Source organism: Theropithecus gelada, chromosome 2 (genome assembly GCF_003255815.1).
Source record: "Theropithecus gelada isolate Dixy chromosome 2, Tgel_1.0, whole genome shotgun sequence".
NCBI lineage: Eukaryota > Metazoa > Chordata > Mammalia > Primates > Cercopithecidae > Theropithecus > Theropithecus gelada.
Window position 1 is genome coordinate 71,351,534 of NC_037669.1, and position 25,764 is coordinate 71,377,297.

Here is a 25,764-nt window from a genome sequence, read left to right on the forward strand (position 1 = left end):
TTAGTATGTAAACAGTTTGTGGACAGGGACATGGTCTCTTACTTTCATCTTTCCCCATTGGCTGGCCCATGAAGAAGTTTTAGTACAGTGGAGAATGGACTTTGGTAATCACAGATTGTTCTCTACAGGCAATGTGTTTGCTTGCCTCTGTAGGCCTTAAATGTCTTCTAACAAACTCTTTTTATATTCTGTCTAACCCAGAATAATGTTTTACAATATTCAAAGCACTTTTATTAGTACCTAAAAAGTACTGATAGGGCAGTGATGACTATTAGTATCTTAGTAAAGAAAATATGAATACCTTACCCTAGACTATCTTGTTTTAAATTTTATGTATGGGCAAATCCCCTTTGGCCACCACCCTAGAAGTAACTACATTTATCTGTTTGGTCAATATATTTCTGTATATTTGTGTATTTGGAGCTAGGGTTGTAGGAAACAGTGGTAGATTTCAATATGAGTGTATGTTTTACACAAATGCTATCACATTGGATATTACACTCATCCTGCTTTATTCCTATCAGTATTAAGTTGCAGAAATCTTTGTGTGCTGGTATGTATTGATCTAACTGGGTGTTTTCAATTGCTCCATAGCATTCCATGTATGGATAGGCCATAATTATTTAGCCATTCTTCTTCCTTTTTAAAAATTATAGGGTCTTGCTCTGTCATCTAGGTTGGAGTGCAGTGGCATGATCATAACTCACTGCTGCCTTGAACTCTTGGGCTCAAGCAATCCTCCTACCTCGGCCTCCCAAAGTGTTGGGATTACAGTTGTGAGCCATTACAGCTGGTCACTATTCCTTTATTGATGGACATTTTGGTTGTGTTTATGGCAAAACAGACTTGCAGGTTAACTAAATGGTTTCCCTAGTGTCATAGGAAGTGTGATATGGACCAATCATGGAACATCTGAGCAGAGTCTATGCAGCGTATATTGTATATGCTGTCTTCTAGAACTTTCTGTGATGATGCACATGTTCCCTCTATATATATTTATGGAGATAACCTGTGTAGATAGATACCTGTATCTATATGTGATGATGTATATGTCCAGTGTAGCTAGTAGCCATTAGCCACCCATGGCTATGGAGCATTTGAAATGTGGCCAGTGTAAATTTAGATTTAATAGGGACTTGTGGCTCAAAGCTTCACATTGGACAGTGCAGGTTATGCTTGATGTAAACATGTAACTTGTGTGTAAAATTTGTGGTCAGAAAGTACCAACACCCTGAAAGGTGAGATTGGGTCTTTCAGCCTACGTCTCCTGTACCTAACATTGTCTGGCAAATAGTCGGTGTTCAATAAATGTTTATTAGATCAAAGTCACTGAGAAGTGCAGGAAGTTTAAGCTTTGGTTGGGATGTATGTCTGATTTCATCTCTCTTTGATTTCTTCCTTATCTGAATATGTTTCCATTAGGGCTTTTTAGCTTTACCTGCTTAATCTTTATCCTATAATAATTATGCAGTATCATGCCCTTAATTGGCATGTGGAGAAGACCTATCCTCTGCTGATATGTTCCTCTTATCTTATTTGTCAATAAGAATAGAAAGGATCTAAAATATAAAATTCACCTAAATTTACATTTAAATTAAAACAAAGGCAAGAAGATGTTGGCATGGGGCACTAATTAATGCTGATGTAGGAATTGGAATATCCTTTTGCATTTCTGTTAATCCACACCACAGATACTTATCTAGTGTTTTCATTGCTTTTCTGTAAAACCATAGATTATATTATATAAACAGGGAAAATAATTACCTGTTCCCCTTCTACCAAACTTTGTTATACTTAACTTATGAAACCTCCCCTGAGTTATTGAAGTGGGTCTTTAATATACATTGGGGATTTGGGAGATGGGACAGGGAATTATTTGATTGTAAGTCTGTGGTTACTTGGATCCTAAAACAGACAGCTATTCAGCTGTTAAGCATTCTTCTTTTTGAATCTTCGGCAGGCATATACAGGTCTGTTTTATGGTGGAAACTATATTCCACACATTTATCAAAATACTGCTCTAAAGAAATGATGCTGAATGGTTTTAAGATAAAATGAGACACGTGTAGTACAAGGAAGTTTATTTTGTCAAAACGAATGGTTTCTAAATATTGGGTTTAAATGATTAATAAAACAAAAGCTCGGAAATAGAAAGCAGTTACTTTTCAAAGCTATTTAAAAACTTTTTTGATACCCCATCACTTTTTTTTTTTTTTTTTGAGACAGAGTCTCGCTTTGTCGCCCACGCTGGAGTGCAGTGGCACGATCTTTGCTGACTGCAAACTCTGCCTCCTGGGTTCAAGCAATTCTCCTGTCTCAGTCTCCTGAGCAGCTGGGACTACAGGTGTGTGCCACCATGCCTGGCTAATTTTTTGTATTTTTAGTAGAAACAGGGTTTCACCATGTTAGCCAGGATGGTCTCGATCTCCTGACCTCATGATCTGCCTGCCTCAGCCTCCCAAAGTGCTGGGATTACAGGCGTGAGCCACTGCCCCCAGCCCACTTTTTCAAGATGTCAGAATTCATTTAGTTAAGAAGGAGAGTTACTGTTTGGACTGCAGACAACTTTCATGGCTTTATGGGCTGTGTGATGAGGCATAGGGTCTATCTTTACAATGTGTTTTCATTGGGATTTTTTTATTGGGCATGTTCTCCTTCCACTTAAAAGATATTTTTCTCAGTGCAGACAGGTGAATGACAGAGAGAGAGGATTTTACCAAAACACTTTGGGAGTTCGGAGGATATGTATGTTGTATATGTTGGTTCATTCATCGTTTTAATTTGGCACCTTTGTTTCTGACCTGTCCTACATGCCAGATGGAAGTATGATAAGGAGACTCAGGTTCTGGTTTCAAGGAACTCTGAGTTTACTAGTTCAGAGAAACAAACTTTTATTAATGAAGGACTCAAAAGGAGAACAGAGAGGTGGTCAGGGATGCTGCCCCTTGAGAAGCAATGGGTCTGAATTTAGTAGGTAGAAGGATTTGATGGTGGAGGGAGTTAGGCAACGAGGCAGCACAAAGCATGTGAGTGGGGCTAACTCGGGAACTAGAAGTAGCTTGGTCTGGCTTGGAAACAGTAGAAAACAAAACTGGAAAGGTAAACAGAAGCCTTGATATGTGAGGCCTTAGAATAAGTCAAATTTTAGGATTTAATTCCTGCCTTCTGGGAATTTGCATTTTAAGAGAGTGTGCCAATAAGAAAGAGTATGAAGTGTTATGAACAAAGTTTCTATAAAGTACTGTAAGATTCCTGATAAGGAAAAATGTGATGCCTAAATTTGGCAGGTCACCTCGTCAGCATAGGTTTCATGGTGAGCTCACAGTCTGTCAGGATTTGTGTGTGTGTGCGCATGCATGTGTGCGTACTAGTCTGTTCTCACACTGCTAATAAAGACATACCCGAGAATGGGTAATTTATAAAGCAAAAGAGGTTTAATGGACTCACAGTTCCACGTGGCTGGGGAGGCCTCACAATCATAGTGTAAGATGAAGGAGGAACAATGGCATGTCTTACATGGCAGCAGGCAGGACAGTGTGTGCAGGGGAACTGCCCTTTATAAAACCATCAGATCTTCTGAGATTTATTCACTATTACAAGAACAGCACGGGGAAGAAAAAAACCCACCCCCATGATTCAAATACCTTGCACCAGCTCCTCCCATGAAACATGGGGCTTGTATGAGCTACAATTCAAGATGAGATTTGGGTGGGGGGCACAGCCAAACCATATCAGTGTGTGTGTTTGAGAGAGAGAGAGAGAGAAAACTCACAAGTGGTTATGCAAAAACTTTAGATTCATGGAATCGCCCATGGTAAGGGCAGGGAGGAAGACATAAAATAGAGGTGGCATGGTGTTTATGATGGATTAGAATTATTTTCATAAGTCCGAGCTTTGAGCAGGTCTGATGAACTAGCACAACCTCTCATTTTGAGTTAGTATGCCTTTAAACTGTAAATCCATGTTTCTCAACCAGGGGCGATTTTGCCCCCTTGGGGATATTTGACATTGTCTCAAGACAGCTGGGAGAGGGTGCTACTGGTGTCTAGCATGTAGAGGCCGGAAGTTCTGCCTTACATCTTACAATGCACAGGATTGACCGTCACGATAAATAACCAGGTTCAAATGTCAATACTGTTGAGGTTGAGAAACCTTGACTTAGAGGTCCCCAATATATATGGATATGCTTGTGTGGGTCTGCATTTAGTAGAGAGGACAAACCTAGATCACAAAAGATCAGTGTATGTGTACTCATGCGCTGACTCAGTACTCTCTGTACTTTGTGGAACTAACAATATTGTGTTATTTGCGGAATGTGCGAACAAGTAAGAAGTCCTTGAAAAAAATAGTACTGTAACTACTGCTCTTATGCCTGTTAACTGCGTCAAGTTGGTGTGGCTTCTTAACAAGAAATATAAACGTTAATGGCTTAATTTTTAAATAACACAGAGGATTGAAATAACTGAAGACAAAGTGTTAAAATCTTGGAGCATATTCTATAAGGCATATATTCTAGGAAGATGTTTTCTTAATTTTTCTGTTCATAGTTGCAGTAGAAACATACTTTTCTTTAGAATATCCTTCACCACGTGTATTAGGGTTCTCTAGAGGTACTGGACTAATAGGATAGATGTATATATGGAGGGGAGTTTATTAGGAGTATTAACTCACACAGTAACAAGGTGAATTCCCACAATTGGCTGTCTGCAAGCTGAGGAGCAAGGAAGCCAAAACCTCAAAAATAGGGAAGACAACAGTGCAGCCTTCAGCCTATGGCTGAAGGCTTGAGAGCCCCTGGGAAACCACTGGTGTAAGTCCAAGAGCTGAAGAGCTTACAGTCTAATGTTTGAGGGCAGGAAGCATCCAGCACAGGAGAAAGATGGAGGCCAGAAGACTTAGCCAGTCTAGCCCTTCCACGTTCCTCTTCCTGCTTTTATCCTAGCTGTGCTGGCAGCTAATTAGATGGTGCCCATCCAGATTAAGGGTGGGTCTGCCTTTCCTAGTCTACTAACTCAAATGTTAATCTCCTTTGGCAACACCCTCACAGGCATACCCAGGAGCAATACTTTGCATCCTTTAATCCACTGAAGTTTACACTTAATAAATACAGCTAAACTAAATCAACAAGTAAGAGTCCAACTCATGAAAAGTGAGCATGTTCTTGGTTATAATTTGAAGTCTGGCTTATCTAAGTAACTGTATAAATATATAATTGTGTTCTGTTTAACTGAGTGATGTTTATTTGGGACAAGAGATACAAAATAAAACCCATTTTATACAATAGAGAGTAAGGAAAATGTACCAGAAGCAAAACAGCTAATTATCACATGAAATATTCACCTTGACAACAGCATTATAGAATATACCAGTTGCTACCACAAAACCAGGGAGGGTTTCACTGTCTTTCTTTTTTCTTTCTTTCTTTCTGCATAAAACTGGAAATTCATTACAGGTTGGCAGCTTGAAGATAGGGGTATTATGTGTTTTCGTAAGTCAGGAAGCTTGGGGCTTTTAAAAGAATTTTATTTTAAAAATAGAAGTGACAAGACACTTTCTCATTTAAAGTGTATTATGATATTTTTTAAGAGGAAAAAAATATCTATGCCTCCTACAAACTTATTTTCCTGTGGATACAAGGCTCAGTAAAGTGGGCAGATGTTCTCACCAGTAACTTTAATAAAATCCTACTTCTGATTCCTTTGTCCCTGCTAGTGAGGCTGAAGGTGCACTCGAAGCTTACATTTCCTGGCTGTTTAATCACCCTATTCTCTGTCAGGTCGAGCCCTCAGTGGGTTCTTACCTTTGCTGTCAGTTTCTTAGTCAATCCTTAACTCATAACGGAATTTGCAATGTGTATTTTGATTATTGTGGTGTTTCCTTTTACGTCTGTCATTTCTGAGAGAGCACTTGCCATAAAGCATTTCACAAAGAAACTCCATCATGGGTAACACATTGATGAATAGGGGCACCTCACAATATATTATTCTGTGAGACAGGAAAATGTATATTTGCAAATAGGACTCCTTTACATTTCAGGGCAGCTTGCTATTCTAAGGAGTCTGAGGCAAATCTGTTTTTAGAAGAAAGCATCACTCCATATTTTCCAATTAAATGAAAAACCTGGTAGATAATCTCATAAGAGTTTTGTCTTGGTCTTCCATGCTTCCTTTTAAAATTTTTAAATTCAAATCCCTAAACACTAGGTAAATGCTGATTTTTTTTCTATAGTTAAGAAGTGGCATATTTTTCTGTGATATATTTCTGGATCTGTCATTTTTATTCCCCCCCTCCAGCTCCTTTTCTAGGTTTTGGCATCGGAAGTACCTTGTGTCCCCATGGGTTCAGTAAGTAAGTGCTGGCTGGCATTTCTCTGCTGAAAGGTTGAGATTATCTGATTTATTCTCTTTCTCTGCAGGGAATTTATTCCGCAATTTCTCACTTCACTCCCACCTCAGTTGCTCTTCTGTTTTAGAGTTCGTTCTTCTCAAACTCTTCTGGCACCCAGTTTTCTCTACCTTGTTGCACTACTTGGCTCAGACTCCTTCCCTGGCTCCCTGCTGCTGAGAGACCCAAGTCTAATCTTGAATTTTCCTCGAGAGCCCCTAATAGTTCCTTCCCAGACACCCTCCTAATCTGAGCGTCCAGGGCTTCCCTGACGATCTCTCACTTCAGCCACTCGCGTCTGCTGGCTTCCAGGTGGAACCATCACTGTTGCTCGTGTCTTCAGTTGTGGACCTCTGGCCACCTGTCAAGACTGCTTTTGAATCTTTCATGAAGCTCTGATACCTTTCCATAGTACATGGGTTCTCACTCCTGAGTGGAAGAAAGTTAGTCTAAGGAAGAGTTTTGAAGACAAAGTATTTTAAATTCAGCTCTAATTCTATGTAAATACAACTAAGCTCTGTCAACATTTATGTAACTTTTCTAGTCCTGCAGATGGTATTTTAAATTGAGGGCTGGGGACCATCTCTTATTTATTTTTATATCCACTTGGAACCAATCCATGGTATTCAGACAAGAATGAATGGTCAACACTATGAGTATAGTAAAACTCTGTGTAGTACTTCCTAATCTAAAATATGATTGTAAATTGTGATACAGTAGAAAGACTACTGGATAAGGAAGAAGAAATTCTAGATTCTAGTACCACCCTCCACCCCTTTACTAACTCTGAGGGAAGCCCTAGTTTTTATTTGTGGCACTATCTGGCTCCCTTTTCTGGTTTCTGAAGGTTGTTGGGACAATCAAAAGAGGAACAGTAAGTAAAAGTGCTTTGAAAGTCACACAGCTCCATGAAGTTGCAAGAGGAAACTGTTATGATATTTGAGGCTGCAAAAAATATAACTTTTTTTTTTTTTTGAGACAGAGTCTTGCTTTGTCACCCAGGCTGGAGTACAGTGGCGCAATCTCGACTCACTGCAACCTCTGCCTCCCAGGCTCAAGTGATTCTTCAGCCTCAGCCTCCTGAGTAACTGGAACTACAGGTGTACGCCACCATGCCCAGTGAATTTTTACATTTTTAGTAGAGGCGGGGTTTTACCACTTTGGCCAGGCTGGTCTCAAACTCTTGACCTCAAGTGATCTGCCCGCCTAGGCCTTCCAAAGTGCTAGAATTACAGGTGTGAGGCATCATGCCTGGCCAAGAATATAACTTTATTAGGCTTTACCTGCTATGTACATCCATCCCAGTTTCATGGCAATCTCTGGCACAATAAAGAACCAATTTGGCTAGATTCCTTTCTTGGTGTTGGCAATGCCTGATTTAAATAGCAAGTGGTTACTTGAGATCACAAATCCACCTGACTTAGGTACTATTTGTTTTGATGGATATCACTAGATAGTAGTTCAGTATATTTGGCCAGAATCAGGGACAATGTGGCCACTTATGGAGAAGATTCTACAATGTCTGGCCCATTCAATGGATAATGAAATTGTCCTGTGCTCTCATCATGCCACATAGTGTTTGGGAAACTGTTTGAATGTACTGGCTTGCCTCCTTCCATACAAGGATTTGTTTCTAGTAGATGTGTGAGGGAAGGAGGGAGGTATGAATATAAGTGTTAGCACTTGGGCTCTAGCAGGGAGGTATGAATATAAGTGTTAGCACTTGGGCTCTAGCATTAGACTGCCTCTTTTCAAGTGCTTGTTTGACTGTTTTCAGACTGTGTGACCTTGCTCTAGTCACTTAATGCCCCTGGACCTCAATTTTTTCATTTCTATGAAGTACAGGAAAATATTTTTTATTTCAACAGTTTTCGGGGAACAAGTGGTCTTCTATTACATAGGTAAGTTCTTTAGTGGTAATTTGAGATATTAGTGCACCCCTCACCTGAGCAGTATACACTGTACCTAATGTGTAGTCTTTTAACCTCAGGTTTGTAGTGACATTTAAATTAGAAAATACAGGAAGGAAATTAGCAGGGTGCCTGGCCCTCAATAAAAAGTAGCTATTAGGATTTGTAAAACTTTGAACTTGAGTTTCTGACCTCACGGGCAGCCTAGTTTGAGTCAAATCTATCAGGAAAGTCTTCAGGGCTTCCTATATATAATTATGACCACGTTGTCTGCAGAGACAATTTAACTTCTTCCTAATTTAAGTGCCCTTTATATTTTTTTCTTGCCTCCTTGCTCTAAGACTTTTGGTATTCTATTGAATAAAAATGGTGAGCGTAGATATCCATGTCTTGTCATATATGGCCTTTATTATGCTGAAGTACATTCCTTCAGTACAAAATTATCTTGGTTGATTTTTCTGCAGGAGATGACCATATGATTTTTATCCTTCATTCTGTTAATGTGGTGTGTCACATTTATTGATTTACTTCCATTTAATCATTCATGCAGCCCAAGGATAAACCCTACTTGATCATAGTGGAGGATCCTCTTAATGTGCTGTTCAGTTCAGTTTGCTAGTGTTTTGTTGAGGATTTTTTATCTACGTTTATCAAGGATATTGGCCTAGAATTTTCTTTTCTTCTAGTGTCCTAATCTGGCTTTGGTATGAAGGTAATGCTGGGCCTTGTTAAATGAGTTTGGAAGTGTTCTCTCTTCTTTGATTCTTTGGAAGAGAAAGTGGAGTGTTAGTTCTTTTTTTTTAAGATAGTCTAGCTCTGTTGCCCAGGCTGGAGAGTGCAGTGGTGTGTTCTTGGCTCACTGCAAGCTCCACCTCCCAGGTTCACACCATTCTCCTGCCTCAGCCTCCCAAGTAGCTGGGACTACAGGCGCCTGCCACCACACCTGGCTAATTTTTTTTTTTTTTTTTTTTGTATTTTTAGTAGAGATGGGGTTTTACCTTGTTAGCCAGGATGGTCTTGATCTCCTGACTTCATGATCTACCTGCCTCGGCCTTCCAAAGTGCTGGGATTACTGGCATGAGCCACCGTGCACAGCCTAGTTCTTCTTTAAATACCAGGTACTAATAAATTCAGTAAAGCTGCAGAATACAAAATCAACATCCAAAACTCAGTTGCATTTTTCTAACAATGAACTATCCAAGAAATTAAGGCAATGATCCTATTTTTATAATAGCATCAAAAAGAATAAAAATACTTAAGAATCAATTTAACCAAGGAGGTAAAAAAATCTGTACACTAAAAACTGTAAGACATTAATGAAAGAAATGGAACGATATCCTGTGTTCATGGATTGGAGAAATATTGTTAAAATGTCTATACTCTCCAAAGCAATCTACGGATACAATCCCTAACAAAATTCCAACATAATTTTCCACAAAGAGAGAAAAGCAGTCCTAAAATTCATATAGAACCACAAAAGACCCCAAGTAGCTAATGCAGTTTTGAAAAAGAAAAACAGAGTTGGAGGCACACAGCCCCGATTCAAATTATATTACAAAGCTATAGTTATCAAAACAGTATGGCACTGGTATAAAAATAGACACGCAGACCCATGGAACAGAATAGACAACTCAGAAATAAATCCATGCATTTATACTCAACTAGTCTTTGACAGGATGATGAGACTACACAATGGGGAAAGGATAGTCTCTTTAATAAAGGGTACTGGGAAGAAAATTAGACATTCCCATGCAAAAGAATGAAGTTAGACCTGTGACTTAAACCATACAGAAAAGTTAACTTGAAAAGGATGTAATCTATGAAATGAAACAATGAAACTTCTAGAAGAAAACATAGGAGAAAAGGTCCTTGATATTGGTCTTTGCAATATTTTGGTTATGACACCAAAAGTACAGGCAACAAAAGCAAAAATAAACAATTGGGACTACATCAAATGGAAAAGCAGCCTACAGAATGGGAGAAAATACTTGCAAGTCATATATCTGATAAGGAGTTAAGATCCAAAATATAAAAGAAACCCACCTGCTCAATTGCCAAAAATTAATACCCTAATTAAAAAGTAGGAAAAAGAACCGAATTGATATTTTTCCAAGGAAGACATACAAGTGACCAACAGCCATATGAAATGGTGAAGGAATGCCATGTCCTCCAACTTTCCTATGGCTTTTTGTAATTGACTTTAAGTGGTTGCTGGCCACTCACTAGAATGGCATGGAGAGATGAACACCATGTATGATGGAAATTTTTAGTGCTTTTAGTTTTTGCTATTAACAGAGACCATCAAACATAAGAACCAGTTGCAATACCATTGTAACCTGCAATCAAAGATGATGACCATAATAACAGCTAACATTTTCTAAGACTATTGTGACTGGCTCAAAGTCAGCAAAGACTTTTACACATGGATTAACTTTATCCTCTTAATATCCTAGGGTGAGGATCTACTTTTCAAATGAAAAAACTGACAGAGAAGTCCGAGAACTAGTCTAATCTAGAGGATGGCACAGTCAGATTCAAACCCAGGCAAGCCCACTACAAAGCCTGAGATCTCACCAGCTCTATTTTACAGTTGGGCAGTCCACTGCAAAAGTGATCTATTTTTTATTTGTATAAACTTAAGGGTACATAGTGGTGAAGTCTGGGCATTTAGTGTAGCCATCATCCAGATAGTGTACCTTGTATCCCTTAAGTAACTTCTCGTCCTTCCCACCCTTCCAAGTTTCCAATTTGTTGTTCCATGACTGTGTCTCTGGGTACACATTATTCAGCTCTTGTTTATAAGTGAAAATGACTGACTTTTGACTTTGACTTTGTTTCTGGGTTATTTCACTTAAGATAATAACCTCCGGTTCCATCCATGTTGCTGTAAAAGACAGGATTTCATTCTCTTCTGTGGCTGAGTAGTATTTGATAGTGTATCTATACCACATTTTCTTTATCCAGTCTTCCACTGATAGACACATGTTGATTCCATGACTTTGCTATTTATATTACTAGTGCTGCGATAAACATGAGTGCAGGTGTCTTTTTGATATAACAGTCTCTTATCCTTTGGGGAGATAGCCGGGGGTGGGATTGCTGGGTTGAATGGTTGTTTGATTTTTAGTTATTTGAGAAATCTCCATACTGTTTCCCATAGAGGTTGTACTAACTTGCCTTCACACCAACAGTGTATAAGCATTCCCTTTTCTCTGTGTTGTCACCAACATCTGTTGCTTTTAAATTTTTTAATAAAAAAGAAATATTTTGTAGAGTATATGCCTGATGAGATTCCTTAAATTTACTAACAGTAAATTTAATAGCAATCTTTGAACTCAGTGTACTACTCTGTATTGAGTTTTATTTTGTCCATCTTTGGAGGAAGAAACAGTGTCACAAATATTATTTGGCCTTTGTTTTCCAGCTTCCATTGTGATTCAGAAATGGTGGTGTCACATGAATCCATGTTTGGAAGGAGAGGATTGTAAAGTGCTGCCAGATTACTCAGGTTGGTCCTGTAGCAGTGGCAATAAAGTCAAAACTACGAAGGCAAGTATAGACAAAATGCAACTACAATTTACAATTTATCAACTGTGGGGCTTCCTCCCCTTGATTTTATTCTGCCATCAAGAAAACATTATTACGTGTTGACAAACCTGCTTGGGCAGTGCTACCTTAGGGCTTTGGCCTTTTTGAAAAGTGCATTTCCCAGCATCATTCTGTGTGTCAGATTTTATACAGCAGTGATTTGGTGGGAGAATTCATTATTTTAGGCAGGGCCCCTAAATTCATTTCAGCTTCTTCACAAGCCCGATTTAAAGTAAAAGTTTCAGAGCTGACAGGCCAGTGTATCAAAACACCATGGCAAGAATCCACATCCAGATGATTTACTCAAGTAGAACTACCTATTGCTTTAAAGGAGACTTAATGGTTGGAGATTCTTATTCAAGACTTAGAAGCCAACACTTTTCTCCCCAAATGGTCCTCTTTTTAATTCTCATTGTCACTGAAGAACACCATCGTCTACCCAGTTCTCCAGCCGGAAACCTACCTTCTTCCTTATCTTCCCATGATCAAGTTGGTTACATTGTCCTTAGGATTTTTACTACCCAACTTTTCCATGATTCTTCAACACTGCACTTACTACTCTTGTCCAATCGGCCATCTCATATGGAGATGCATCTAGACTGCTGGATTGCTGCCTTCCAATCTGGTCCCTACACAGTGACTACAGTAATTTTGTAAAATGCACATCCTCTAAGCTAATCCACCTCAAAATATTCCACTGGCACCCTCTGGTAATTGGTCCACTAGCCTCTGCCTGGTCTTTAATGAGTAACATGGCCGAGCCACCTCCACTTCCTTCTTGCTGCTCTAAACATCCTGGCCTTTTGTCAGTCCCTCTTACCCTGGTCCTTTTGCACTGGCTGTTCCCTCTTCATAGAATATGTTTCCATCCTTTCTTTTCTGGTTAATCATCATTTTTTCAGGGACCTCTTTCCTGATTGAATGCATGCTCCCTGTATCTTTGAGCATTTATTATGGTTTCATTTTATATAGATTGCTAGCCATATTTTGCTTAATACCTAGAACTTTCTGTCTGGTGGGAGAGCTTTGATGTTGGGCCCTGGCAGTCCCAGAGCCAGCTGAATGCCTTGGTAACTATTTCTTGAATGAAAATTGACATGACCAAGGTCATTCTAAGATCATTAGAGTTAGACATACTGGAATGGAGTGACTCTGGTTCTCATTGCTATTGAACTTTGATCCCTTAGGAAATACATACAGTGAATGGCTTCTTGCCTTTCTTATGTCGTCTCCTTTATGAATACTTTGAGCACTCTAAGTGCTTAGTAATTCATCTTCAGCCATGGAGGTCAAAAGCAGGCCTGTTCTTCTAAGTGTGAACATGAACTATTATATTAAGATTTTGTAAAATATATTAAAACATAAAGATAGTAAGTCTAAAACAAAATATTAGAAAATATGATTGTACAAAACATTTTAAATGGGAACTTTAGCTGATATTATACCCCAGATTATCACTGGAATAGTTGTCAGTTGATTCTCTAGGTAAAACCAGAATGTCAAAATGAAGACCATTTTCAACATTAATTGCAATTGTCAACTAACTTACCCTTGTTACTGATATTGAGATGACTGGGGTAATGACCTGATATCTGCTTTTGTATCCAGGGCAGCAGAAGTCCATGGAGTCATTTACTGGTGGTGCAAGGAGGTCAACACTCGTATCGTTCTAAGCCATTCCCAATAAACTTCCATCCTATATAGACCCAGCATGCTTGCTAAGCAAACCCTGCCTTAAGATAATTTCCTTATCTTTCCCTTGGGCCGTTTCAGCTATTTTTTCCTAATTCCTTCCTAAGTAAAAATCTTGGAGTAACCCATGAATTAGGGTATTACATCCATCAGTGATAAAAATTTTCTTTCATCATATTTCTTGTAGGCTAAGGAATAACATTTTGGAAGATTCTATTTGTATTGATTTTTATATATAAATATAAAACAAGATCATGAGCAGAAGCCAACGGTAGTTCTCTTGGTAGAACGGCTCTCTATTTATGTGTAGTTAGAGAAGGCATTTGCAGGAAGCAAACCTTTAGGGACATTTTGGCTCAGTGCTGGGAATGTAAGTTTGCTCTAGCTAAATCCTCAATGGTAGTGACATTTCATTTAGCACTTTGAAAAGTTGTAGAAAGATAATACAGTTCCCCAAGCCATCATGATACTTGGGCTGCTTTTTTAGTGATATGTCACTTGAGAATAATCTTGAAGTCATAAAACTTTGTTTCCTTTATTAATCCAAGTCAGTGTGACTTGAACTGCATAAAACATTTTATGTCTTTTATGGATCTTATGCACATAGAGTAAATTCATTTGTGGATCTGTGACTAGCTTCCAGTTGTATCTTTTTCTTAAAATTGTTACTGACCTTACACCACAGGTAAGACAGAGGTCCTAGAAAAGCAGAGCAATTGTCTCCCTAGAGGATGTGTTAACTAAACTATATAACAAAATAGTTTCCATTTTCTTTAAACAGTTCATGCACAGCAGCATCAAAACACAGAAAGGCTAAAGTAAGATGGTCTCCAGTAAGCCAGCTATGTCAGAATTTTATTTTCCATTTAAATGCAAATATGAAAATAGTTGGCAGTTAACTTGAATACTAATAGCTTTAGATGAAGATATGAAAAGAGAGAGGATAATTCCCTAACTAGTCATCTTTTCCAGGTATAAAATACTGGCATTGAGTTTACTCTGCCGACATAGTTTTCAGCGTCTCTAGAGCTACTGCTTCTTGTGGGAAAATATGACCCTCTCTATGGACCTGCCTTGAAATCTGGGTTTTGCTGTATTCTCTGCGCTAAGGAGTTTTTCACTCTCTGGGGTTGCCATTGTTAAGCCTTCTAACAAGGGTATGATGTCTTCTTAGCATCGAAGCCAAGCATTTGCCATATCTTGTTTGTGAGCAGAAGCAAATCACTTTGAATCTTGAAACATTTTAGACTTTTTAATGTTCTTATTTTTGAATCCTCTACTAAGGGTGAAAAGCTATGTCTTTATAGTAGTAGTTCTCATCCAGAGGCAGTTTTGCCCCTGAGTAGACATTTGGCAATGTCTTGGATATTTCTGGTCATCACACATTGTGAGGATGCTACTGGCATCTTATGGGTAGAGGCCAGGGATGCTACTAAACATCCTACAAAGCACAGACAGCCTCTACAACAATTATTTGACCCCAAATGTCAATAGTATGAAGGTTGAAAAACTGCTTTGGAGAACAGTATATTTTTTTCAGTAGCTCTTTGCAGACTTCCTACTTGATTCTTTTACTTCATTTTTCAAAGTTTCTATTGTCTAAATATTTCCAATATTTCATATTGGAAAATTTCTACAGAATGGAAGCAACAGTTTTGTCTTCAGTATCTTCCTCAAATGGCTCTCTAAACTACCTGTCTCTTGGGCCATCACCATGGGTCATTGTCAATATAATAATAATTTAATGCTATCATGGGAATGTGTAAAAAGCACAGTTTTGAACTCTAACTCTAGGATATTCTGGTATAGTAAAAGTCTAGGATAGGGCTTAGAAAACCATGCTTTTAAAACAGTTGTTCTTAGGGTGAGTGTGATGAACAGGCAGTATGAGGGAACCATTAGTCTAACTGAGCTCTCTACCTGTTCTCACCCTTAATTGACTTATACCTTGCTTTCTCTGCATCAAGGGTAAACTCCCTGCCCAGGTTCCCTCCCTATTGAGAGATCATCAATGGATCCCCCTTGGAAACTGATGCAAAATACAGATTATAAGCATCTTAAATGGGCCTTCACTGCCAATCATTGTACAGGCCATGTACTTCCCCATACCATTGCTGCCTCCTTTTTTCACTTCCTCTTCTAATAATGTCCAGCTCAGATGACTCCTTTACCCTGAAGTTTTGTCTTCCCTGATCTCTATAGTCAGACTTGTAATGCTCAGGGTACCCTGAGGAATGGGAGTAGAGCTAATATTGGCATCTTAGTAGCCCTGTATCCATCAAAATTCAGAAGTAGCAATGAATCTTCCACATGTAATCAGTACAATAATTTTAAAGGAGAGCATTTTATCATCCAAGTTCAGTGAAGTTGTCCAAAATGAGCTGGGCATGGGGAATAAGTTGCCTTTGACAATTACATCCTGGATGTACATTGATAGATCCAGAAAGAGCTAACATCACAATAGCCACCATTCCCTGAGTACAAACCATGTGTCAACCACTGGGCTGTGTCATTCAAGTCACGTATTTTATTCACTCTTTACTACAACTGTAGGGGCCAGGTACTATTATCTTTATTTTGCAGATGAAGAAATTAAGGCAAAGAGAGACAATCTACCCCATCACAGAACATGGCTAACTCCATCATTCAGTCACTCAAGCCAAAGATCTTGGAATTGTCCTTGATTCCTCTTTTTCTTACATCTTTGTCCTATTTGTCACAACTCTTTGACAGTTCAGTCTTGCCATGCATTTCTCATCTCTTCCTTGAACCTCAGAAAAAGGCCAAAGTCCTTGCATTTACCTCTTCCTCTCTTCCCAGTGAGTCAGGCCTCCCTCACTTCCTTCAACCTTCCTTGACATCCTGTATAGAAGAGCAGCCCTCTACCTTCCCTTCACCAGCCTTTCTTTCCTCTATTACACTACCTTACTTTTCTCCATAGCCTATATTATTAATTTTACCTGTTTGTCCAACCTCTTCCTCTGGAATAGAGATCAGCAAACTGTGGCTTACAGGCCAAATCCAGCCCTTGGCCTGCTTTTGTATGGCCCATGAGCTAAGACTGGGTTTTACATTTTTAAGTAGTTGGAAAAAATCAAAAGCAGAATATTTCAGAATGCATGAAGATTATATGAAATTCAGATTTCACCATCTATACATAAAGTCTGGAACAAAGCAATGCCCATTCATTTATTTATTGTCTATGGCTACTTTTGTGAATGAAATAAAGGCAGAGTTAAGAAGTTGCTATAGTGACTGTATGGCCGGCAAAGCTGAAAATATTTACCGTATGTAGTCCTTTCCAGTAAAAGTTTTCCAGCCCCTGCCCTAGAAGGTAAGCTCCATGAGGGCAGGGTTTTGTTTAGTTTGCTGTAGTTACCCAGTATAAACAAAAGGGGACTAATATTGTTGAATACATAAAGGCCATATGTCAGTTAATAGCAAGGCTGAGGTTTGCATACATAGCTGATTGGGTCTAAAGCCCAGGTATAGTGACTGTACTATCAAATAATTTGCTTTGAAAAAATATTTTTGTGGTGTAGGCATGTTAAAGTCTTATGCTATTTTTTTTCCCACCTGAACTGGTATATTGGCTAACACATAAAATTTCTTATATGACCAATCAACTATAGAAACTGCTGTTCTATTTTCTTAGATCATAAGCAATGAGCCTGGATGTTTAAAAATGAAAAATACAACCACTACTTTTTAATGGATAATACAACAGTTTTATAAAATAACCTATTTTCAAAAGTGAAAATTAACTGCATAAAAAAAATGAAGGCAACATTTTTATCTTGACATGCACTGATTTTAATCAACCATTTGAAAAATTTTTAGTGCCATTAACAAAGCATGCTCAGCATGCATGAATTGATGGGCGATGAGTGTACCTAATCAGATGGGATTTTTATAACCTCACAAATACAAAGCCAGACTGCATAATACCCTCTTTTGGAAGTCTTTGTGCATGTATTCTTTATATTTCTTGCTTTTAGGCTGCAAAGCAGAATTTGAACAGTTGATTTGGTGAGGTCGGTTATAGGTAAATGTACAAACTGATAAACTATTCACAGTCAGGACCTTATTGGTCTAGGGGGCAGGAATGGTTATTTTGGTGGGTATGGATTGTTGAATGCTCCCTTATTTGATTTGTTTTAGGTAACGCGGTAGCGAAGAGAGAGGTGTGCTTCAATCCTGGAGGGGCAGCAGGATGCGGAGCACTTTTGCTTGGATTCCCATCCTGGCCCCTTTGCAGAAAATTGTCTAGGATTTCAGCAACTTCATATTTGTATATGAGAGCTGTGAGAGGTGGCATTCACTTAACTGGCCCAGCCCTCTCTGCTTCATCGAATTATAACCACAAGCCACCACACATTTGACATCCTATCTGGATTCCCAAGGAGCATACCTCCAACATCCGAGAAGAGCAAATCAGAGTCTTCAAAATGGACCACCACTAAGGGCATGTTCATTCTTCACTTTCTTTCTGCCTTTACAAAAGAACTTAGATGTATGTTTCAAAGGGTCCTCATTCTGTTCCTCTTTTGGACTTTTCCTTTTGCCCTTGTATTAAAGTGGTTTTAAAGGGGTCTAAAAAGATTTTGGCAAAACATATTTGCATATGTAGATTAACTGGTGGAGAAAATTACTGCTAGAGATCAACTGGTTAACTGGTAACGAACATTTATTTTATAATCCTTGAAGAATAGAAGGACATAGTTGGATTATTGTGTGTCATTGTATTTTTACTTTCCATTGTCCAGTTAGCAGAGAGAAAATGAGAGCGTTTTAACTTCAATGTACCATTTTACTAAGTGCTAAGGAAGCATATCAATTCCAATATTTTATAACCAAAGCTCTATCAGAACATATTTATAAAACTTGTTGGAATTTTTATGGCTTTTGTGTAGTCATGTAGGTAAATCATTTAAAATATAAACAAATCTCAATTTAGATCAAGGGTTATTTCTTAGATCAAGTTTATGCCAATTATATGAAAATATTTTAACTCCTAGACAGGAGTCTTTCAGTGCTGAATTTTTAGACTGTAAATGAGTTCTTCTTAAGTTGGCTCTTTCCCTATTTCTGTGTTATTTCTTATTTCTTTAAAATCTGAGTCCTGATTGGCTTAATGATTTTGCAGCAGACATGTCTCCACATATTCTCAGATGCTGTCACGTGGAAATGTATGAAACAGATGAAGAATGACTGACCCAGATTTTAAATGTATAAGGTACATACTACTGTAAAAATATGGGATGAATTTTATATATTAAGAAATACCAAAAACATAGTTTGTGCACCAAGTTAATTATCCCTGTCCTTTCACATTTATGGGGGGAAAATAAATCAATACTTTAATGTTGTTTATAGCATAATGGTTATTTGATTTTATTCTTGCAGAAGGAATGGAAAGATTTGTTGGCTAAATTTTTGAATTTGACTAGATGCTTACTACATTTGTTAGGATTGTATGAATAAGTAAAAAAAATTCATCCTGCTGATGGCATACATGTTTTTGTGATTATTATATGCCTTAAGACTTTGTGTTAACATCCTACCTAGGCTTGCAGATTTTAAACATGAAAAACTCCTTTTAAAAATAACACTTAACTTTGGGGATGTGAACTATATCGCAAAGTTGGCACATACATTTGGGTGGCTTCGTTTCTTCTCCCAAACCTATGTAGCATTAAGCTTAGGTACACTCGTGATGTTTTATGCATACTTTGCTCCCTTTAGTATTGAGTTAAATATATATATATATAAATTTTGTGATACATGAAACAGTGACTTAATTTTTTAGCCCATGCGTCTGATCTCGTACCCCAAATAAGATTAAGTAACTATGACAGTACTTCACCTTTAGGTACATCTCTGGTGAGTAAACCACTTCCAGGGAATCAGTGATCCATTTGGGAAAATGGCAGGCCTCAAAGCTGCCATTTCATCCATTGTTGTTTCAAAAGTAAGGCCTGAAATGGGGCTTGCTTTGAGAAGCATTTTAATGTTATCATTCCCATTCCTTTCCTGCAGGGAAATAGGTAAGAGAATTTTTGGTATTTTTACAGAATTTAAAACAAACATACCAGGACAGTTTTGAGGCTGTTGGTCACAGCATGTTAGGACTCTGACTGGCACATGTAGTCTCAACACCTGAGAAACCTTTGCTGCTTGTATCTGTGTGGACACAGCCAAAGTCTCTATAAAGGAACAGTAACTACCTAGATTTTTCTCTCTCTCCCTCATGTCTGGATGTGCTGCTCCAAACCATATACCCCTTTGCCTTCATTTCCACATTGGAAAGGTGAAACTCTGTTAATAAGTTACATTTAAGGAGCCTCTACAAGGCTGTTCAGAGTTATTGGCAAAATTCTCTGTCCCTCTATAAACCTATTTTTCTACTCAATTTGGGAGATATTTATGAGTATTTCCATTTCATAGAGGAGAATTTAAGACCTACAAGATATTAGACCAACCCAAACTCACACAGGGAGTTATTACTGGAAATTATACAATGAGAGTCATGATGAGATACAGAAAATTCTAGATTTTTCTTTGAGAGTACTTCTAAAATACTATTCTGTATTCTAGGTGTCCAGGTGATGGGGTAGCCTTAAATCTGTAGCCAGATTCTGTTTGCATCCAGCACCTGCAGTCTTTGCCACTATCCCAATGTCAACAGACTGATGAAGAATATCATGTTGCTACCCATTTTTTTAAAATGGGTAAAATAATCATAACTGAATTTCTGCTTGCATTTAAAAGAATATTTGTATTTTAAAGAATTTATTTAAAGGAAACCTGGCCAGGAACAATATTAAAAATATTGAACTGCTCTGTAGTTGGTCTTGGACTATAAGCTGACTGTAAGTTACGTATACCACTGTGCTCATTGGCAGATCACTTGCCCCTCTCCTCATGCCAGAGGCTACCTGATAGTGTAACTGAGCAGTCAAGCTTGAAAATGCACTTTTAAACTTTTTTGCCCTCCTTTCTTCCAAGTCTCAAGATGTAACCTCAAAACAACTGTAGAAACTTTTCCTTAGTCTTAAAATAGAGCCTCAAACATACTTTGAAACTCCATTCCCTTCCTTTTACACTATGTACTCCTTTCCCCCATGCACATTTATCTAACTGTATGCTTTTATCTAATTATATGCTTACTTAGAAGTTCCAGGGGCTAATGTTGAGACAGACCAAGAATGGAGACCAAGAATGGAGACCCAGCTGCAAAATTCCAGAAATTACCTCCAGGTGGTTAGTCCACACCCCAGCCATTTTAAGATAACAGCCATCTGTGCTCCTGGTAGACAATAGTTCGAGATAGCCACCAGAAGAAGACATGTGGACCTTGTATTCAGCACCATTCCCCCATGTCTCCCATTCCAAGTTCCCTCTTTAATCCCTTCTCCCCAGCCGAAAGTTTGAAGTGGTTCTGGAAAGGGTGAGCTGGCTGTTTCCCCACAGCTAGCTCTGGAAATAGAATCATTTTCCTTTCACTACACTTCATCCTTGTTATTGGTTTTATAAGTGGTGAACAGCTAAGCCTGCACTTGATTACAAGAGCAGATACAATCTAGCATATGTTATGTGGATTTCCAAGGTTGCTTAAACAAGCCCATGTGGCAACATTGAACAGCCTATGTTCTCTCACATCACTACTGGATGCAGAGAAGCTGCCCCTTTTATGGGTCTCTATATACTCCTTCATCCACCACCATCTCTACTTGGCCAGCTTCTTGCATTTGAATTTTTGCAAGAACTTGTTGGTGTGTATACAAGGTTGAGCATTGACTCCTGAAAATGACAATGGAAACACCATACCAAAAATGCCTATTTCACAGATAAACTGGAAAATGCTTCTGCACAAAATTCTTCGTGCACTATTAGGGACCCACTGACCAAGGATAAATCCAGTGCTAGTCTGTTGACTAACTTTGACATTTAGTGAAGCAGTCCAGCCTGAACAAACTGGCGTAGTATCTGCATATAACCTACGCACATCCTCCCATAAACTTTAAGTCATCCCTAGGTTACTTATAATACTAATACAATGCACATCCTATATAAATAGTCGTCATACTGTATTTTGGGAATAATGACAGGAAAAAAGGTTTGTACGTGTTCAGTATAGACACAACCAACCTTTTTTCCCCCCAAGTATTTTTGATCCACAGTTGGTTAAATTTACAAATGCCCATGGGACTGTAATCAGCTCTTAATAAAGTTGTGTATCATTTATGAATAACTTGTAGTCCAACTAGTCATTTCATGCCAAAAGAAAAACCAAAAAGCCTTGCCTGAAAACTGGGGCTTACGGTTTAAGTGCATGCTGCTGATAGAAAATTGAGAACAGGTAAGACTAGATCTTTTCATGTTTTTTCCTTGTTTCCAAGTCAGTGAGAAATTTGAGAAAGTAAAGAAAGGACAAATTCAAACACTCAAGAAGCATTGCTTCCTGTTGCCCTTAGCTGTCAATGTGGCAGAATGTTGAAAACTCATGTGCTTTCTTCATGGACAAGTAAGTGCCTTGGCCTGTAATACCTATCTGGTGGACATCAGAGCACCACTGGAAAGAAAGATGCAGAACACGGGTTATCCCAATTTAATCTGAAACATGAGATGACAGATGACACACACATACACACACACACACTCTTTCAGGTTCATCTTGTAAAAAAACTCAAGCCCCATTCAGCAGCCATATTAAGGGAAACAATCATTTTAAATTACAAAGTAATCTTGTAAACAGAAACTTAGAACAAAAGAGCCCAGTAAATAATTGATGAACAGTTACTGAAGCATGTTGGGCATCTTTGTAGTATTGATTTTTGGCTATGAAGAAAGCAGGGTTCTGCAAGCTCATACTTTTGTCTCTCCTATTTGGTACTATCAATATTCATAGCCCACTTACATGTTAGGAATGTAAAATGATGCATCTTTTCTGTTGTTCATTTGGGCCCTTGCTCTCTGTGGATGAGGTCTCTGACTCATTCCTTAATTATCAGCTTTGATACTTTTAATGAGAAGTTATCAAAATAGTTCAGGACACTGAATTATTAATTGAATAAGTATAATTAATGATCAAGAAATGGAAGCAAGCAAATAAACTTTGGTCTTCTACTTCCAAGTCTGAAATACTATTCTCAGAAGTTCAGTTGGGTCTCTGAACTTCTCTGCCTTCTCTTTCAATTGCATCTTCACCATTGCTTTGTTACATGTATTAAGTTCAGTGCTCAGTGTTTTATAGGCCATTCACAGCATGGAAAATAAAATCATGCCCTTGCTATTTTATTGCGATAACTGAAAAGAAAACATAAAAAATAATCCATAGTTTCTCTCATACACACAAGTCAATAGAGTGGAATGCTTAGGTCAGCTCAGCGGGGGCATGCGTTGAAATAGGAATCAGGACAATACTTTGGAATATTTAAATATGTATGAGTGCTATATATCTGACAGAGGACTGAAACTGATTGAGTGCCACAGCAAAGAAACTAAGGTAAAACCACTAGGTTTCAGCTTGAGAAAAAGCGACAACTCTTGAAACTGTCAAAGTCAGAAAAACTGGTATTTGATGCTTCCATAAGCTATTTCAATCACTGTCTTTCCTGATTCACTACTAGAGCACAGACAAGGAGTGGGAACCGAGGAGGGAATCTGTGAAAGATGCTGTGTCTGACATTCCCAAGGGAAATGGATATTGCCTGTGGAAAGTCCATGCAGATGGCTCTGATTTGGCCACGTATGCATTTGGCTTAGGTCAGAGTGAGTGAAGTAGTGAGGGATTTGCATGGGTTTTTGGAGGGCTCTTATTTTACAAAAAAGATTAGGAAAAACTAATCTTAAAGACCTTTCTCATGTGTTACTCCATTCCTCTTCTTTAAAAAGAGCTATGTTGGTTTTTCTCTTCCCTCCTGACACCTCAAACACAAAAAGGAGAAAGAAGAGAGCAGGGAACTATTCAGGTTCAGAATAGGGCTTGGAAGGAAGATCTGCCCAATAGCTAATTTGTAAAAATTGATAGATTTGACTACAGAAAAAACAAAACTTTGTACATGGCACAACCACATAAACCAAACTAAACTCAAACTGGCAATAGTATTAACAGCCTATATGGCAGACAAAAGTGATATTCATATATGGAAAGTTTTTACAGATCAGTAAGCAAAAGATGAACATCTCAATAGAAAAGTGAACATGAGAGGGGTCGAGATGGCTGATTAGAAGCAACTGCAATCTATGGCTCTCACAAAACGGTGAGTGAATTCTGCACCTGAGGTATCTAGGTTCTCACACTGGGACTGACTAGGAGGATGGCTCAACCCAGGGAGAGTGAGGAAAAGCAGGGTGGGGTGATGGTCCACCCATGAGTGGCAAAGAGCCAGGGGAACCCCCACCCCCAGCCAAAGGAGGTGGTTAATAACTGCATGACCCTTCCTGGGAAACCATGCTTTTCCTATGGATCTTTGCAACCAGTGGATCAGGAGATCCTTTCATGAGCCCATATCACCAGGGCCTTGGGTCCAAAGCACAGAGCTGTGCAGAGTCTTGGTGGAGTGGCTGCCTACCCACTCACTGGGTCATTTAGGGAAACCTGGGAGTTTTGCATACTCCAATCCCAGGAATTCCAGCAAGGCAGGAGATTCTGTGCATTTGTCTAGGAAAGGCGCTGAATCCAGGGAGCCAAGCAGCCTCATTCTGTGGGCCCCACGCCCATAGCACCTCGTAAGACTCTCTGGCTTGGAATTCCAGCTGGCCAGCAGCGGCAGACTGGAAATGGCCTGAGATGGATGGAGTTCCCAGGGGGCGGGGCAGCTGCAGTATTGGGGACCAGGAGGAATTCCCCACAACACAGCACAGCTACTGTGTCTGATCATGGCCAGTCTGCTTCTTTAAGTGGGACACCAATCCATCTCTCCTTACTGGGAGGGGCGTCCCTGTGGGAATTTCAACAACTGCAGCCAGGGTTCTAGGGAGAGAACTCTCATCATTCCCTGGTGCTGCCACTCGCAGTGGAGAGGGGCAGCCGCTATGTCTGTGGTTAGCAGACTTAATCTTTCTAGGCTCCTATCTCTGAGGAGGCCGGGTGGTCAGTGCAATGCACCTGCTCTGCCAAGGAGTAGCCAGACTGCTTCTTTAAGTGAGTCTCTGATCCCATTTCTCCTATCTGGGTGAGACATCCCAACAGGGGTCTCCACACACCTCCTACAGGAATGTTCTGGCTGGCATCAGGTTGGTGCCCCCCTAGGATGGTGCTCCCAAAGGAAGGAACAGGCTACCATCTTTGCTGTTTCGCAGCCTTCACTGGTGATACCTCCAGGTATGGGAGGGACCAAGGCAACGATGGTCTGGAGTGAACCCCCAGCAAGCTGCAGCAACCCTACAGAAGAGTGGCTTGACTGTTAAACAAACAAACAGAAAGTAACAACATTAACAAAAAAGACCCCACAAAACCCCATTTGAAATTCAGCAGCCTCAAAGATCGAAGGTAGATAAGCCCACAAAGATGAGAAAGAATGCAAAAATACTGAAAACTCGAAAAGCCAGAGTGCCTCTTCTCCAAATGACTGCAACATTTCTCCAGCAAGGGCATTGAAGTGGGCTGAGGCTGCTGAAATGGATGAATTGATAGATGTAGGCTTAAGGAGGTAGGTAATAATGAACTTCACTGAGCTAAAGGAGCATGTTCTAGCCCAATGCAAAGAAGCTAAGAATCATGATAAAACATTACAGGAGCCGATAATCAGAATAGCCAGTTTAGAGAGAAGCATAAGTGACCAGATGGAGCTGAAAAACACAATATGAGAACTTCACAATGCAACCACAACTATTAACAGCTGAATAGACCAAGTGGAGGGAAGAATCTCAGAGCCTGAAGACTATCTTTGTGGAATAAGACAGGCAGACAAGAATAGAGAAAAAAGAATGAAAAGGAATTAACAAAACCTCAAAGAAATATGGGATTATGTAAAAAGACTGAACCTATGACTGATTGGGGTACCTGAAAGAGATGGGGAGAATGGGGCTAAGTTGGAAAACATACTTCAGTATATCATCTGAGATAACTTCCCCAACCTAGCAAGATAGGCCAACATTCAAATTCAGGAAATCCAGAGAACCCCAGTGAGATACTCAATGAGAAGATCAATCCCAAGACACATAATCATCAGATTCTCAAGGT

General features: G+C 39.1%; 1 protein-coding gene across 2 annotated transcripts in view; it reads left to right on the forward strand.

The window, feature by feature from the left end:
- FAM19A4 (family with sequence similarity 19 member A4, C-C motif chemokine like) overlaps window positions 1-19,086 on the forward strand; it is a 191,937-nt gene extending 172,851 nt beyond the window's left edge. For both annotated transcript variants that reach the window (XM_025377022.1, XM_025377023.1), the window contains exons 5-6: window positions 11,719-11,843; window positions 17,736-19,086. In XM_025377022.1, coding sequence (XP_025232807.1) covers window positions 11,719-11,843; window positions 17,736-17,747 — 137 coding nt within the window. In that variant the 3' untranslated portion in view covers window positions 17,748-19,086. The remainder of the gene's footprint in view (window positions 1-11,718; window positions 11,844-17,735) is intronic.
- Window positions 19,087-25,764: the final 6,678 nt, after the last annotated feature.